We start from the raw sequence: 17942 nt of genomic DNA, 5'->3' as shown, positions 1-17942 counted from the left end.
ATGTGTCTGTTTCTGTATATGTGTATGTACTATGTTCAATATATTTGAAAAAACGATCATCCTAAAATCTGCTGGGTAGATAATTAATATTAGTGGACTGTATGTATGTGTGTATTGCAGCATATTGTTTATTGCTGCTTGACATGGGGTTGTTTTCAAGTGTACAATTTAATACATAGTATGTATGTGTGTGTGTGTTTAATGTTATCTTTTTTTGTAAATTTATGACTTGTGTCTACCCATGCATTTTTATTATTATTAGATGTGCGTTGCATCTAAATGCATTATGTATATACATATGTTTGTATGTATGTATATTAATATATAAATAGATATTAATATTTAGTAGAATTTCGGCTTTGCTGATAAGTAAGCATGTTCAATGATATTTGAACATATTGTCGAGGGAAAGAAATGATTATCTAAAATTAGTGGACTGTATATGTTTTCATAATCTTAAATATTACAAATTTCTTAACTAATCTTATTTAAGAAAACGAACATGTTCAATTTTGAACACAATGTCTTACGTTTAATTTAAGTTTACATTCGTAAATTTGTAATTTAATTAAACTTATTTGTGCTGGTAACCCTTCTCTTAATGTGCTTATACGCTGTGCATAACACTTTTCCAATTGGAAAATAACCGTAGGTTCATGTCGTGCTAAATTTTACATGTTGATACATGTTGAGAAAGCAGAATATTTATGCAAAACCAGGTCATTATTAAATAGTTTTTCATTAAATATGATATAAATAAATGCATACATGCATCTCCTAAATAGAAATTGTTATTCCTGCATATACACCACCTGTGGCCATCGAATGGCATCCAAATACAGTATTGTAGTAAACTACCTGCCACATACGACACTTCACTGTTGGTATATAGTTTTGGTAAGCGTTCAGAGTTGTCGGTGTTGTCAGTGTTGTTTTTGTGACAGCTGAAAATTATAAACTTTTAATTTAATTTAATTTAATTTAATGTGAATGAATTTCACTGTTCTCTGATTTTGTAGATTATTTGCTGTATTTATGTAACTGTAAATTAGAAGTAACAAAATGTTAATTACACTGAGGAACACAATTTTCGTTGACTTCGATTTAATACTTGTGTTTGAGTCACTTTTGCCCTCTGAATCCAAAAATAACCTCGTTTTTAGTCTAGCACATCAACTTTTTAAACTCAGAATACCCTTTTTCTCCCAATAGTCATATAAAATATCCTTACGAAACAAAGTAAAGATGAAAAATTATACTGAATATACTGTTCACAAATTGTGATTTAATTTGAACAAATGCTATTAAATCACATTTTTGGTAAAGAGAAATTGTCATTGTAGAAGGGATAACATAGTTTTCTCAAACCCGGACATCAATATTACGGTAAAAATTTTCTCTTATAACTCTTTCTGGAGTGTTCAGTTTGTGGACAATCTCGCTTGTTGCTCCAACAATAGTCAGCCATCATGTGCTCATCCCATCTCTCCTGATACCGAGCCTCCATGGTTTGCAGGTCTTGGTGGAAACGCTCTCCCTGCTCATCACTGACTGCACCAAGGTTTGTATGGAAATTGGCGAGATGACTATGTAGAAAATGCAATTTGATGCTCATATTGCAACCTAGCCTTTTGAAACTCTCCAAGAGTTGGTTGACAATGTCAATGTAGTTCTCTGCTCTAGTATTTCCAAGAAAATCTTTGATAATGGTTTTGTATGCCAACCAAGCGTTTTTTTGGAGTTCTGTCATTGTTTCGATGAAATGTTCATCTTTAACGAGTTGCCGAATCTGTGGACCATTTAATACACCAGCCTTTATCTTTTCAAAAGACAGTCCAGGAAATGCCAAAATTAAATACTTGAAACAGCCCCCTTCAGAGGACAAAGTTTTAACAAACTGTTTCATGAGCCCAAGCTTTATATGTAGAGGTGGAAATACAATGTTCTTCCTGTCGACAAGTGGTTGATGTAGAATGTTCGGATCACCAGGTTTTAGCTCAGATCTTGGCGACCAATTCGACTGCACCCAATGTTTCTCACGAGCTCTGCTGTCCCACATACACAAAAAACAGGGATTCTTTGTGTATTCTCATTGCTGACCAAGAAAGAAGCAAACCATTTTAAGGTCAACACAGATGATCCACTTATGCATGTCATATTGCAGCAAATCAATTACTCTCTTTATGTCTTCATATGCCTCTTGTAAACGAATAGAATGGCCGATTGGAACTGCACTAAAGACATTTCCATTGTGCTATAGGACACTCTTCAAGCTCCTCTTTGAGCTGTCTATGAAAAGTCTCCATTCAAGAGCGTTATATGTTGGAATTCCCAACACATTCATCAAACCTTGTACGTTACAGCAATTTATTTCGAAAGTATGACAGAAATTCACTTTCTCTGGATCGAAAGTAGGATACCGTAGCTCCTTTTTCAAGCAAGTTCTTCTCATACAGTCTGGATGCCATCAGCTCTGAAGCTTTTTTGGATAGTCCCAAATCTCGTGCCAAATCATTCAACTCATTCTGATCAAATCCCTTTCGAGCAGAGTCGTCTTCAATTTCAAAGTCTGCATCGTTGGAGTCACTTGAATCATCATTCTGATAGGGGTAATTCTTCGAAAACTGGCATTGGGATTTCAGCCGAATGAGGCACTGGGCGTATAGCCGATAGTAAACTAGGATACTCTATCTTACATTTATTTTTTTTGTTATAACCTGACGTTTTCACCATACAGAAATAACAGTCACTTGAATGATCTCTGGGCTCTCGCCAAATCATTGGTATACCAAATGGCATTTTATCACGTGTTCCCTTAGTCCACATTCGTAAACTCTCGACACACTGCTTGCACACCTTGTGAAGGGCCCAAGCTTTATCCTGATTACCGATTTTCATTTTAAAATACGCTAAATAGGCTTGCCTGACAAATGGACTAATGTTTCTCCTTTGACTTGGAATATTAAAACTGCCACAAATATAGCAAAACGAATCAGCACGGTTTATACACCTTCGACGTGAAATGCCAGAGACAGACATGATCTAAAGAAAAGAGAAGTTTTTCTCAGAAATAAATGTAATAAAAATTCTTGTTTAAAAAACCGGACGTAACGTATGAGCACAAACAACGGCTCACCACACAATCTCGCGCGAAACTGAACTTGCTCGTATGGGAAAAAGAGAATGACGCCGTAGGTCACCCACGACAGGTTCGTACATGTCCCAACTACCGTCTAGACGATTGTCGTCACAAGCATGAATCTGCTGCTATTCTCCTACAGCGATATTCACTTATTCCAAATAAAAAAAATTAAACTTTCGTCTATAGAAGAGCGGACCCCGTTTTATGATCTAAGCAGCACACTGCAGGGAGTGGTCTCATTACTATAAGCTGTAGCAAAAAAACTTGACGTGATAGAAGAAAACTGACTTCGGATTTGAATTTAACATGCCTAAATAACTCTAAAACAGCTGTAAAATCGAAAGCAACAAAAATTTTGTTTCACATTGTTCCCCAGTGTTATTAATTGTGGAGGCGATAAAATTGTAGCTTATATAAAACGTTTGTATTTCTAACATAGCGCCATCTCTTAGAATCTTTTTGAGCTAACAAATAATACAAATAATTTGCAATAATATAATATTGCGAGTATAAATTGAGATGTAAGCTATCCTATCATCTAAGTTGGACCAAATTACATGTATATGCCAACTTTCATGAATATCAGTTGACTCGTTTTTGAGTTCATTCGAAACATACACACGGACACTGGATTTTTATATATTAAGATGGATAGAGCGATTTCTTTTGTAAATTAACCATAGTGATTGTTTTTCTTCTCTGTGTTTAGATAACTCAGTAGACCAATAAGGAATATGATTTTTATACTCTCGCAACAATGTTGCTAAGGAGAGTATTATAGTTTTGTTCACATAACGGTTGTTTGTAAGTCCTAAAACTAAAAGAGTCAGATATAGGGTTATTTATACCAAAGTGATCAGGGTGACGAGTAGAGTCGAAATCCGGATGTCTGTCTGTCCGTCCGTCTGTCCGTCCGTCCGTGCAAGCTGTAACTTGAGTAAAAATTGAGATATCATGATGAAACTTGGTACACGTATTCCTTGGCTCCATAAGAAGGTCAAGTTCGAAGATGGGCAAAATCGGCCTACTGCCACGCCCACAAAATGGCGGAAACCCGAAAACCTATAAAGTGTCATAATTAAGCCATAAATAAAGATATTAAAGTGAAATTTGGCACAAGGGATCGCATTAGGGAGGGGCATATTTGGACGTAATTTTTTTGGAAAAGTGGGCGTGGCCCCGCCCCCTACTAAGTTTTTTGTACGTATCTCGGAAACTACTACAGCTATGTCAACCAAAGTCTACAGAGTCGTTTTGTTCAGGCATTTCCATATACAGTTCAAAAATGGAAGAAATCGGATAATAACCACGCCCACCTCCCATACAAAGGTTATGTTGAAAATCACTAAAAGTGCGTTAACGGACTAACAAAAAACGTCAGAAACACTAAATTTTACGGAAGAAATTGCAGAAGGAAGCTGCACCCAGGCTTTTTTTAAAAATTGAAAATGGGCGTGGCCTCGCCCACTTATGGACCAAAAACCATATATCAGGAACTACTAAACCGATTTCAATGAAATTCGGTATATAATATTTTCTTAACACCCTGATGACATGTACGAAATATAGGTGAAATCGGTTCACAACCACGCCTTCTTCCAATATAACGCTATTTTGAATTCCATCTGATGCCTTCTCTGTGTAATATATAGTACATTAGGAACCAATGATGATAGCTGAATAAAACTTTGCAAAAATACGGTATTTGAAAAATATGTAAATGACGTATAATGAAATCTCGATTATCACTTTATCATGCGAGAGTATAAAATGTTCGGTGACACCCGAACTTAGCCCTTCCTTACTTGTTGAAGCTCTTTTTACCCATTTGGGTGATAGAGAGGTAAGCGGAGGTTTCAATTATTTTGATATTCGTAGCTGTTTCTTTATTGATATTATCGACAATGGGATGTGCAGCAGAATAACTTTCTCAGAGTTGTTTAAGTTTTGACCAATTCGCTTTGTCCAACAGAAATTTGAGCTTCGCCGACCCCTTGTTCGGGTTGATAGGTGAGTTATAATGGGAAAGTGATCAATCCTTAGTTTGGGGGCGATAGCAGAAGAACAAATCTACATTCGTCAACGAATTATGTGGAGAAAAGTACGTAGCCATCGTTTAAAATGGTCAAGTTTTTCTACTCATATAAGGACCTCTAAAATAAAGTTTTATCTCTTTGGTTACTATATATGGAGCCCCAAAGAGCACTCCAGGCAGTGAAATCGTCAAGTATATGTACGGGTGTTTGGATAGGTCCGATTATATCGTACAGTATTCTTTGATACTGAAGTTTTGGTGTGGTGGAATGTATATTGTTAGGATGGTTAATTTAAATCCAACAAATATTTTACTGCTATTGTAGCAATACACCTGCACAAGTAGGTTGACGGAGATCGAAATCGTTTTTGGAATGAGTGGTATGTTTATTTTGGCTCAGTTTATTTTTTTTTGGGAAAATGTTACGTTAGGAACGCTTTTCGTTTTTTCATTTGTAGTTTCATTTGTTGAAACTTGCTCTCTTTCGAAACACAATATCTGTGGATATTGGTAGGAGAGAAGAAGATGAGCGGTGGGAAATCACGTTAGTTGTTTGCTTGTTTGTATTTTCTATTGCAACAGAAGCGAAAGTAGTGTTTGTATTTTCCCGGAGTTAATAGGCCCTGGGGCCATAATAAACAAAATATAACCTATTTTTACACTAACTTCGCGAGTAACCGTATGATCAAAGCAAATCAAGAGCACGTGCACTTATATACCACTACAAGAAGAATTACGAAAATAAATCGTAAAGCACAAAAGTATAACCGTAGTTAAGCAAACACGTCCGCTCAATGAAAAAGATAGTTGAAGATTGTTTCAGCGAATTATTTTCCGAAAATCCCTCAATAGTCCACTACGCGTCAACTTTGCCCAATATTTAGTCATTCGAACGCTCCACGAATTGGCAGAAAACATCACGTCAGAATTTCCTCTGGCAACCCAAGTGTTAAAAACACAAACGTATGTAGAGGATATCTTGTCGGGAGGTGATAGTCTTCCACAAGCATACCACAAAACTGCAGCGTTTCTGTTAAAAAAGATAATATTTTAAAAGACATATCTAAAGCAAATCCGCTTTAAACTAATTTCCTTTAATTTGAAAAGGAAAGTACAAAGAAATCTTTGAAGATGCAACGAAATGACATATCAGACCAGTTTCATACACTATGGAGTCAATATCTGCATTAACCCTGTAGGATGGATTTCGCCAATTATGAAGCCAAATCATGATACAAGAATTATGACTAGGTGGTCATCCCAGTCGATCGGGACGTAAAAACACTAAGTTTATAAAATTTACCCAATTCGGGAGAAATCTAAATGATATTTCACAAATCCATTACTGCGATGGCAAAATTACGGCACAGCTTCTGTGACGTCTTTGAAAAGGCATATTGCGCCACTATTTATGTTCGCACACAAAGCGAGAATGCGACCAGAAGCCACATACTAGGTTAGGTTAGGTTAGATGGCTGATCATAGATCGCACGTGGACTAGATGTAGTCCTTTGTGAAGCCATTGAAAATAGAACTACCCTGTTCGGACTTAATGATCGGCGAAACACTTCGTAGCCTATACAGATTTGCAAAGGCGCTAAATTTCTACGCCCGATTCTAGCGTGCCTTTCCTTGTTAGCTCATCAGCTTTGCAGTTACCCGCGATTCCGCTGTGGCCCGGCACCCACACAAGTCTTATAGTAAAAGCTCTAGCCGCCAGAGGCAGTGATGCTAGACACCTTCGACCAGCCCTGAAAGCACCGTGAATGAGTTCAAGGCTGGTATCGCCGCTGTGCTATCTGAGTGAATGGTCACTTCCCTGAAGGTAGACACCCTGGGAAGGATGGAGTCATGTGTAGAAGTTCACGCAAGTGAGGAAAGTTCTCTGATCGCCATTCACTTGGGAGTGGCCAGAAACGATTCTTTTACACATGGCTCAAGCAGCTCACTACTTCCGGTCTTTGACCAAGTATCCTCTGGGTAGCCTAAGAACATCCGTTCGAAGGCGAGCTAAAGTGAGAAGGCGAAACATTCCCTACAAGGGTTGTGCGCTGGGTTTGGAACCCGCCACATAAAAAAACACCCCCAGTGAAGAGCTACAACCAGCCTCGGATGAGAGACCCCCCTTTTGATGACGACCATGGCAAACGAAATAAGGACTACGAATTGAGGGCATGCACCTGGAATGTCCGGTCCCTTAATTGGGAAGGTGCCGCTGCCCAGCTGGTTGATGTCCTCGTAAAGACAAAGGCTGACATCACCGCCCTCCAAGAAATGCGAAGGACGGGACAAGGACAGAGACGAGTAGGTCCTTGTGACATTTACTACAGTGGCCATATAAAGGAGCGCAAGTTTGGTGTAGGATTCGTGGTGGGAGAGAGACTCCGTCGCCGAGTACTATCATTCACTGCGGTGAATGAACGTCTAGCCACAATCCGCATCAAAGAGAGGTTCTTCAACATATCGCTGATTTGCGCCCACGCCCCGACGGAAGAGAAGGACGATGTGACCAAAGATGCCTTCTATGAGCGCTTGGAGCGCGCTTATGAGAGCTGCCCCCGCCACGATGTCAAAATCGTGCTTGGCGACTTTAACGCCAGGGTGGGCAAAGAAGGTATATTTGGCACTACGGTCGGTAAATTCAGCCTCCACGTCGAAACATCCCCTAATGGGTTGAGGCTGATTGACTTCGCCGGGGCCCGAAATATGGTTATCTGTAGTACTAGATTCCAGCATAAGAAGATTCATCAAGCTACCTGGCTGTCTCCGGATCGAAAAACTACCAACCAGATCGATCATGTTGTGATAGACGGAAGACACGTCTCCAGTGTTTTAGATGTGCGTGCGCTCCGAGGTCCTAACATCGACTCGGACCACTATCTTGTTGCAGCTAAGATTCGCACCCGCCTCTGTGCAGCAAAAAACGCGCGCCACCAAACACAAGGAAGTTTCGACGTCGAGAAGCTGCAATCACAACAGACAGCCGAACGATTTTCTACTCGGCTTGCACTCCTGCTCTCTGAGAGCACTCGTCAACAACTCGGTATAAGGGAACTGTGGGACGGCATTTCAAACTCCTTACGTACAGCTGCAACCGAAACCATTGGTTTTCGGAAAGTGCAAAAGAACAGCTGGTACGACGAGGAGTGCCGTGTCGCAGCGGAGAGAAAACAGGCTGCCTACCTCGCAACGTTACGATCGACCACTACACGTGCGGGATGGGATAGATACCGAGAGTTGAAGAGGGAAGCGAGACGCATTTGTAGACAGAAGAAGAAAGAGGCTGAAATGCGTGAGTACGAAGAGCTTGATAAGCTGGCCGACAGGGGTAATGCTCGAAAATTCTACGAAAAAATGCGGCGGCTTACGGAAGGTTACAAGACCGGAGCGTATTCCTGTAGAACCCCCAAAGGTGATCTAGTCACTGATGCCCACAGCATACTTAAATTATGGAGGGAACACTTCTCCAGCCTGCTGAATGGCAGTGAACGCACAACACCAGGAGAAGGAGAACCCGATTCCCCAATCGATGACGATGGAGCAGACGTTCCATTACCCGACCATGAAGAAGTTCGAATAGCAATTGCCCGCCTGAAGAACAACAAAGCGGCAGGGGCCGACGGATTGCCGGCCGAGCTATTCAAACACGGGGGCGAAGAACTGATAAGGTGCATGCATCAGCTTCTTTGTAAAATATGGTCGGACGAAAGCATGCCCAACGATTGGAATTTAAGTGTGCTATGCCCAATCCATAAAAAAGGAGACCCCACAATCTGCGCCAACTACCGTGGGATTAGCCTCCTCAACATCGCATATAAGGTTCTATCGAGCGTATTGTGTGAAAGATTAAAGCCCACCGTCAACAAACTGATTGGACCTTATCAGTGTGGCTTTAGACCTGGAAAATCAACAACCGACCAGATATTCACCATGCGCCAAATCTTGGGAAAGACCCGTGAAAGGAGAATCGACACACACCACCTCTTCGTCGATTTCAAAGCTGCTTTCGACAGCACGAAAAGGAGCTGCCTCTATGCCGCGATGTCTGAATTTGGTATCCCCGCAAAACTAATACGGCTGTGTAAACTGACGTTGAGTAACACCAAAAGCTCCGTCAGGATCGGGAAGGACCTCTCCGAGCCGTTCGATACCAAACGAGGTTTCAGACAAGGCGATTCCCTATCGTGCGACTTTTTCAACCTGCTTTTGGAGAAAATAGTTCGAGCCGCAGAACTAAATAGAGAAGGTACCATCTTCTATAAGAGTGTACAGCTGTTGGCGTATGCCGATGATATTGATATCATCGGCCTCAACACCCGCGCCGTTAGTTCTGCTTTCTCCAGGCTGGACAAGGAAGCACAGAAAATGGGTCTGGCAGTGAACGAGGGCAAGACGAAATATCTCCTGTCATCAAACAAACAGTCGTCGCATTCGCGACTTGGCTCTCACGTCACTGTTGACAGTCATAACTTTGAAGTCGTAGATAATTTCGTCTATCTTGGAACCAGCGTAAACACCACCAACAACGTCAGCCTAGAAATCCAACGCAGGATAACTCTTGCCAACAGGTGCTACTTCGGACTGAGTAGGCAATTGAGAAGCAAAGTCCTCTCTCGACAAACAAAAACCAAACTCTATAAGTCACTCATAATTCCCGTCCTGCTGTATGGTGCAGAGTCTTGGACGATGTCAACAACGGATGAGTCGACGTTGCGAGTTTTCGAGAGAAAAGTTCTGCGAAAGATTTATGGTCCTTTGCGCGTTAGCCACGGCGAATACCGCATTCGATGGAACGATGAGCTGTACGAGATATACGACGACATCGACATAGTTCAGCGAATTAAAAGACAGCGGCTACGCTGGCTAGGTCATGTTGTCCGGATGGAAGAAAACACTCCAGCTCTGAAAATATTCGACGCAGTACCCGCCGGGGGAAGCAGAGGAAGAGGAAGACCTCCACTCCGCTGGAAGGACCAAGTGGAGAAGGACCTGGCTTCGCTTGGAATATCCAATTGGCGCCACGTAGCGAAAAGAAGAAACGACTGGCGCGCTGTTGTTAACTCGGCTATAATCGCTTAAGCGGTTTCTACGCCAATTAAGAAGAAGAAGAAGAAGACACCCTCCGGAGCAGCAAATCTGCTGCCATCTTGATGGCTGCGACCTCCGCCTGGAAGACACTGCAATAGTCGGGAAGTCTGAAGCTGGATTTGATGGAGAGTTCCCGACAGTAGACCCCTCCACCAACCTCCCCATCCGTAAAAAAGCTTATTGCCCCTCTCCTTCAACGGCTCTTCCCTCCCAAACCTCCCTCGTCGATATATGGGCAGTAAAAGAACCGCCGGAGGTCGATATGGCTACTCCATGATCCAGATGATACGGTATGAAGTCAAAGCTTGTGAGGATATCCGCGTGTTCAGATACACGCTCCATTAGGAACCCAGATTCCCTGAGCCTGATAGCCACTTTTGCGGCCATGCACCTTCTGGCAATGTCCACCGGCGTTATGTTTAGAATTGCATTGAGTGCAATAGTTGGGGTGGACCTTAATGCACCGCACATACTGATGAGCGCAGTCCGCTGAACGCTCTCAAGTTCTTTGCAAGTGTGGTCTTCTGTAAAGCCCTCCACCACATAAATACTCCATAGAACATTATGGGCTTGACTATGGTGTCATAGAGCCAGAGGACCACCTTCGGCGAGAGTCCCCACCACTTGCCAATTGCACCTCTACAGCAGTATAGGGCAATCGATGCCTTCCTGGCTTTTTCCTCGATATTCGGCTTCAATGAAAGCTTCTTATCCAGGATCAGCCCTAAATACTTTACTATATCCGCCGGTTGCAGGCGCATACTTCCCATTTACGGCAACGGTGCCACAGGGATCTTGTATCTTCTACTAAATAAAAACATTTTCCTGGCATCCGTCGGGAGTACCTTCAGTACTACCATCTCGAACCCATAGCTGATGGCTCCCTTGGTTTTACTGAGAGGACCGATGGACTCCGCGTTAAGCATTATCAGCGCCTGCCGATATGGTTCACCGGTTCTCTCTAGCCTTATTACCCTCCAGTCATGCGCAGGAAGTGAGGGGTTGCAGTACCTGAGGTTTTCCTCGATCTCTTTCGCAGTGGACGGTTCGGCTGGTAGCCAGACGCGAGCCCTAGGGCGAAGAGGAAGATCCTCTTTGTCCACGGCCTCCAGTCTGGCTCCCTTCCAGACCTTCTCCAGCAGAGATAATGTCTTCTTATACAAGATGGCCGATCTTGTACCGGCGCATCCAGTCAGCTTGTGTAGCTCATGGTGCCAACCGGCACTAACACATTTTGGGTGTGGCCCAGGGTTTTCCTTAACCACCGTGAGGAAGACTGAAGCGATAGCCGCCGCTACTCCCTTCCACTCTTCATGGGAGATAGTGCCGTCCTCCCTGCTGCGATCGAGAACACCTAGTACTCTTCCACCAGCGTCTTTAGCAATTTCGCTGAAGGTTGGCGCAGCCCCCGTTCGCGGTTTCTTGCCAAGTGAGGTTTCTCCTTCGGGCGACCTTTGCCGTTTAACCGCTGGCTCAGGTCTCTTTGTTTCGAGTCGTGACCCTTCGGTCTCGCTCTCGCTGAGCACCTTCTTGGCCCACTCAAGTGTGTTAGCATGCTGCTCAGATACCTGACCAGCATGCTTACCACCGTAGCGTTCCACGATTTTTGCCGCTAATCGACGGTCCGACTTCAACTTTTTAGCTAAAGCACCTTTGCTAATGCCCCCTGTCGATCCCTTCATAAATCTAGCAGAAGTTCCTCTGCTAGTGCTGGCGATTCCGCCGTGAATGAAGGCTCCACCCTTCCCTACCTTCTATGCCGTCGGGTTTGCGCCGGCTTCCCCCATCTTGCCGCCTGAAGCGGAGACACCTACCGGGGTCTTAGTCCTGTTGCTGCAGCTACTTGGCGACGGTTTCGTCGCCCCGGGAGCAGCAGCCCCGCCTGGGACAGATCTGGGTGTCGACTTCGACGCCCCTTCACCTCCCTTCGTCACCTTCTCGTCAGCTTTAACATTGTCTATGCTACAAGGGTCCTCACTCAGAGCCGCTATCCGTCCCCCGGCAAGGTAGTCGCCTTTTATGGTCCCAAGGTTATCTCAGTGATGAAGCCAAGGCGAGGGTTGACGTACGCCCTTATGAGACAGTAAGGCAGTACGTTCAGAGCCGACCAGCGCAAAGAAAGAGTCCTCTTAACTTACACCTACCACACCAACTTAACGACGACGGAGGCAGTTTCGATATTAGCCCGACAGCCATTTCTGATGGGTGTCACCCCACCATACTAAGGTGCCAGAATGCCGCCACCACCCGCCCAGGGGTCTAACAGATCCAAATAAGTATTCCTACTCTAAAGCCAGTTCGATGCCAAAAAAGTCGTCTAGGGAGTTGTAAGGCCGTGAAGGCCGCAGGCCATTTAGCGTTACCCAAGATGCACCAGCGTGGAGGCGACCTGCACTACATCCTAAGCCACATACTAAAAAAAAATTATTAAAATATTATACTTAATTGTAATGTTTTTTTGGTAAAAAAACCAATAATAATATTTAACATACTCAATTTAATCTATTACTATAATTTAACAAATTAATTATACTTAACACTTTTTTGTAAATACATACATACACACTTACATTACAACTATTTTTCGCCGTTAGCTTAAGTTTTAGGATAAGTAACATGAAATGTAATAAAGAATTCAATTGTATTAAGACCGTAATCGGAATCGCACGCTTTTCTTTTTTCGCTATAATTTTCGGCAATTTTAATAATTTTTATACAGGCAATTGGCTAACCATTAAATTTAAAGAAATCTCGCACCCCAAATGACAATTTTAAATCTCAAAAACACTTGAGAATTTTCATGTCGCCCGAGCAGGGAGTAGAGCGTGATTTAAGAATTTAAAATACGCACAAAAAAGTGCAATAATAATAGTGCAAAAAATTCTTTTCGCAACCATTTGCCTGAGTTATACTCTTCACTTTTCGGATTTTCGTTGCCCTTTTTTAACGCTTCAGTGATAGCGACAGAAACAAATTACACAAAACAAAACTTTATAATGAATTATAACAAGGATTAAAAATCCTTACATATATACATATAAGTACGTATACCTATATACTGATATATAATCAGTAAAGTGGAAGAGCGCAGTGAAACCTGTAACAAAAATATATCTATACATATGTATACGTGAAGTGCATTGAAAACCTTTAACAAAAAATATATACTTGTACATATACATATGCGTGAAATGGAATGCTAACTACTGACCCATATATTTACAATATACTAACCTAAGCCTATAAAAACAAAAACAAGTAAGGAAGGGCTAAGTTCGGGTGCAACCGAACATTTTGTACTCTTGTAACTTGCAAGAATCAAAACCTGGGATCTACTGTAAAGTGTAAATCCAATCATATAGAGTAAAATCAGTCGGATGTTCGAAAATTCATTATTTTCATTGGGATAACTCACATATTGGCCGATATGTGCGGTGCAAAGTCACACCGCAGTTCAAAAATCTTTATATTAAGTATACGGGTCTAAGAGAAGGATTGTTCCGATTCAACCCATATTTGACATACAGAGATACCATTATAAGAGAAGGATTATCCCTTAATTTCAATTATATATCTCATAGAGTCACCGACATTTTCTTTCAAAGGTCAACTATGGGGCCCGGGGTCTAACTATTCGGTACCTAGGGGCTTGAAAAGTTTTTATTGGTTGAAAAAACGTTTAGTCAAAAGGTGACGCTCACTAAAGTCATTATTCGTGTTAAGTTGTATTCTGTTATATTAGTTGCTCTTTGATTTGTGTACTGGAAATTGAACAATCAAGAAGTAGGCGTGGTTGTTGTCCGATTTCGACCATTTCCACAATGTGACATAAGAATGTAAGAAGAATGCTTTATACTAAATTTTGTCGAAATTGAAGTATGGGATTTCACCAAAAAGTGGGCGGTACCATAAAGCTCTCTCATACCATCTCGGTGGTAAAATTTGATCTCTCTGGTGTATTATTGATTTATCGCGCTTTTTATCGCTCAGTTTTTAACAGTACCGATATGTGGGGTGTGAGCGGGGTTATCCTACGATTTCAGTAAATTTGGTTGTTGTCGCTAAAGTGGTTTGGGAGATATGTACATTAGACTTTTTATAGGGCGCGGCCACGACTACTTTTTCAAATAATTTTGGCCAACAGTGCCCCTTGCTATTGCGACTCTCTGTTCCAAATTACAGCTTTATATTGTAAGTTAGTGTCTACTTATGGCGCTTTGTATGTGTTCGCTTAATGGTGATTTGTGGGCGTCGCAGTGGTCCGTTAACGACCATCTAGGCATTTTTTGATTTTTGTACTAAGCAACCCACATGCCAAGCTTCATCGAGATATCTCAATTTTTACTCAAGTTACAGCTTTCACGGGCGGACAGACAGACAGTCAACCGGATTTCAACGCTTCTCGTTGTCCTCATCATTTATACGTATACATACTTAAGTGTTTTTTTTTAACTATTAATTTTTTTTAATCCCGTCACGAAATTTCCTTGGAAATACCCTAAAAAAATTCCCTGAAAATTTTAGCCCTTAATATTAACATTAAGAACTGGACCAAGGCATGTAAAAATTTCTCAGAATTGTTTCCTCAAAATTGTTCACTCTACAAAATTGCCCAGTGCAACAATAAGACTATAATACTCTGTAGCAACTGGTTGCAAGAATAGAAATACTAAAAATATACAAATTTCGGTGTAAAATAATAGCGCATATGAGCTGGTTAAAAGCAATTGAAAATAGTAATTAGACAGCAACTATAAAGTGAACGTATTAGCCACACACAAAGCGACATGAATATTAATCAAGTGCAAGAGCTAGTGCAGATCGCAGCAGGAACAAAGATTTCAGGCACAGCCTAATGATATGAGCTTGTGAGCAAGTTGAGTTTAACAATTTGTGCATTCAGGCGCCACAAGTGGAAGTTTAATAAAGAATTTCGATAAATCCAGAAATCATTCGCGATATTCCTCTCGATATAATTAAGTCAATTTCCGAGTTTAGTGGGGGTCTGGCGTGTACGTGGCATAGAGGCAATCGGCCGTAGACGCGTATGAGCTGTTTAAACCATTTACTAAACGGTGATAATCAATAGAAATAGAGTAAGAGGTGTAGCTAGGGCAGTGCTAGTGTGTCACAATACAGTACTTAATTTCGAAGCAATCAAAGCTCGGTTAGATTGCTCATACCCAGATAAAACTTCGTCACGCCTATTGAGGCAAAGCCGCGAAACGGTTAGGTAAGGGGAATTAAGCCTCATGGAATATTATGATGAGGTCTAAAGGACGATAACCCTACTTACAAACAAAATTGTAATGTCACAAGAGATGGAGCAGGCTACATTGCTCAACAATGAAGTAAGGGCAGATGCACTCCTCTGCTTCATTTATGGCTTGAAAAAGCCCTTTTAGACCGATAGCGAATCATGCGACAATGACTCATTGCAGCTCCCGGCTGCCATATATCAAGCGACAGTTGGGTGGGTGATAAAAATAAAAAATATATTAATGGACACAGGGGCGGCAAAAAATTAATTTAAGCACATAAAGGAGGTACAAGAAGTAATTAATTGTTTTGCATATTCGTCTCTATTTCTGTGTGCGCGTTTATGCATTCTTTTTGAATTTCCTCGTTCATAATGACAGTAATGCCGGTATTCTGCGAGCAGTCTCAAGTCTCTAATAGAGACGAATCTGTGGTGAAATCAATTTTGTGACTGTTTGGTATTCTGGCGAGCTTGTCTCATCTCTAATTGAGCAATATCAGTATTTAACTTGTTAAATGCTTTAAACCAGGTCACTGAAAAACTAGAGTACAATAGTGGTTGATGAAGTTTGACTAATTTATCTTATAATGAAAATATATCTTCTTAAAGCTTATCTTCTAGCCACATCCGCAGGCGCAATCTGGCTGTTTTGCAAAACAACGAAATTCCCTTTTTATACGAAGAGAAAACATTTAGGAAGTTCTTTCGATTTCCAAAATCATCTCATCCAGCAACTCAAGCCGTATTACCAACAGCAATCCTCGATTCCATTTGAACTTCGGGCGAGTTACAATTTAACCTTAAAGAAACAGTAAGTCTTCATGCAATCAAATTTCTCTAATTTATTTCAGTTCTACATTTTTTATGCAATGACTCATACCAGTGTTGCGTGGGAAATAGATATTTCGCAGTGATGAGCCAACCCACCGTTTCCCGTGCATTGAATATATTTCTAAATTGGTGATGGAGCGTAAACACGGCGAAGTGCGATTTCCTAATTCTGTTGAAGAACACAATAGAACTAAAACCGGGTAAGTTTATTCCAATTAAAAAGAAAATAAATCGCTCTACAACAATTTTATTCCAAATTATAATCGAAATTTGGAATAAAGGGTGTAATTGGAGCAATTAATTGCACTCATGTTGGTCAAACACAGTTGTACCGCAAGATTACATGATCAGAAAAGGGTATTATAGCATTAATGTTGAAGCGGGAAGTATTATATTGAATTATTACTTACTCCGGTGAATGAACGTCTAGCCACAATCCGCATCAAAGCGATGTTCTTCAACTTATCGCTGACTTGCGCCCTCGCCCCGACGGAAGAGAAGGACGATGTGATCTAAGATGCCTTCTATGAGAACTTGGAGCGCGCTTATGAGAGCTGCCACGATGTCAAAATCGTGCTTGGCGACTTTAACGCCAGGGTGGGCAAAGAAGGTATATTTGGCACTACGGTCGGTAAATTCAGCCTCCACGACGAAACATCCCCAAATGGGTTGAGGCTGGTTGACTTCGCCGGGGCTCGAAATATGGTTATCGGTGGTACTAGATTCCAGCACAAGAAGATACATCAAGCTACCTGGCTGCCTCCGGATCGAAAAGCCGCCAACCAGATCGATCATGTTGTGATAGACGGAAGACACGTCTCCTGTGTTCTAGACGTGCGTACGCTCCGAGGTCCTAACATCGACTCGGACCACTATCTTGTTGCAGCTAAGATTCGCACCCGCCTCTGTGCAGCAAAAAACGCACGTCTACAAACACAAGGAAGGTTCGACGTCGAGAAGCTGCAATTACAACACACAGCAGAACGATTTTCTACTCGGCTTGCACTCCTGCTCTCTGAGAGCACTCGTCAACAACTCGCTATAAGGGAACTGTGGGACGGCATTTCAAACTCCTTACGTACAGCTGCAACCGAAACCATTGGTTTTCGGAAAGTGCAAAAGAGCAGCTGGTACGACGAGGAGTGCCGTGTCGCAGCGGAGAGAAAACAGGCTGCCTACCTCGCAACGTTACGATCGACCACTACACGTGCGGGATGGGATAGATACCGAGAGTTGAAGAGGGAAGCGAGACGCATTTGTAGACAGAAGAAGAAAGAGGCTGAAATGCGTGAGTACGAAGAGCTTGATAAGCTGGCCGACAGGGGTAATGCTCGAAAATTCTACGAAAAAAAGCGGCGGTTTACAGAAGGTTTCAAAACCGGAGCATACTCTTGTAGAACCCCCAAAGGTGATCTAGTCACCGATGCCCAGAGCATACTTAAATTATGTAGGGAACACTTCTCTAGCCTGCTGAATGGCAGTGAACGCACAACGCCAGGAAAAGGCGAACCAGATTCCCCAATCGATGACGATGGAGCAGACGTTCCTTTGCCCGACCATGAATAAGTTCGAATAGCAATTACCCG

At 42.0% G+C, this 17942-nt stretch overlaps 1 protein-coding gene and 1 pseudogene across 1 annotated transcript; one reads left to right on the top strand and one right to left on the bottom strand.

The window, feature by feature from the left end:
- Positions 1 to 11035: 11035 nt before the first annotated feature.
- On the bottom strand, positions 11036 to 11947 carry LOC126764676 (uncharacterized). The gene has a single exon (XM_050482330.1). The coding sequence runs from the start codon at positions 11945 to 11947 to the stop codon at positions 11036 to 11038; it is 912 nt and encodes a 303-aa protein (XP_050338287.1).
- A 3627-nt stretch (positions 11948 to 15574) lies between these two features.
- Positions 15575 to 16779, top strand: LOC126764675 (uncharacterized; annotated as a pseudogene).
- Positions 16780 to 17942: the final 1163 nt, after the last annotated feature.

The sequence above is a fragment of the Bactrocera neohumeralis genome, unplaced genomic scaffold (genome assembly GCF_024586455.1).
Source record: "Bactrocera neohumeralis isolate Rockhampton unplaced genomic scaffold, APGP_CSIRO_Bneo_wtdbg2-racon-allhic-juicebox.fasta_v2 cluster09, whole genome shotgun sequence".
Classification (NCBI taxonomy): Eukaryota; Metazoa; Arthropoda; class Insecta; order Diptera; family Tephritidae; genus Bactrocera; species Bactrocera neohumeralis.
The sequence above is the reverse complement of the archived record's forward strand: the minus strand, read 5'-3'. Positions and strand labels throughout refer to the sequence as shown.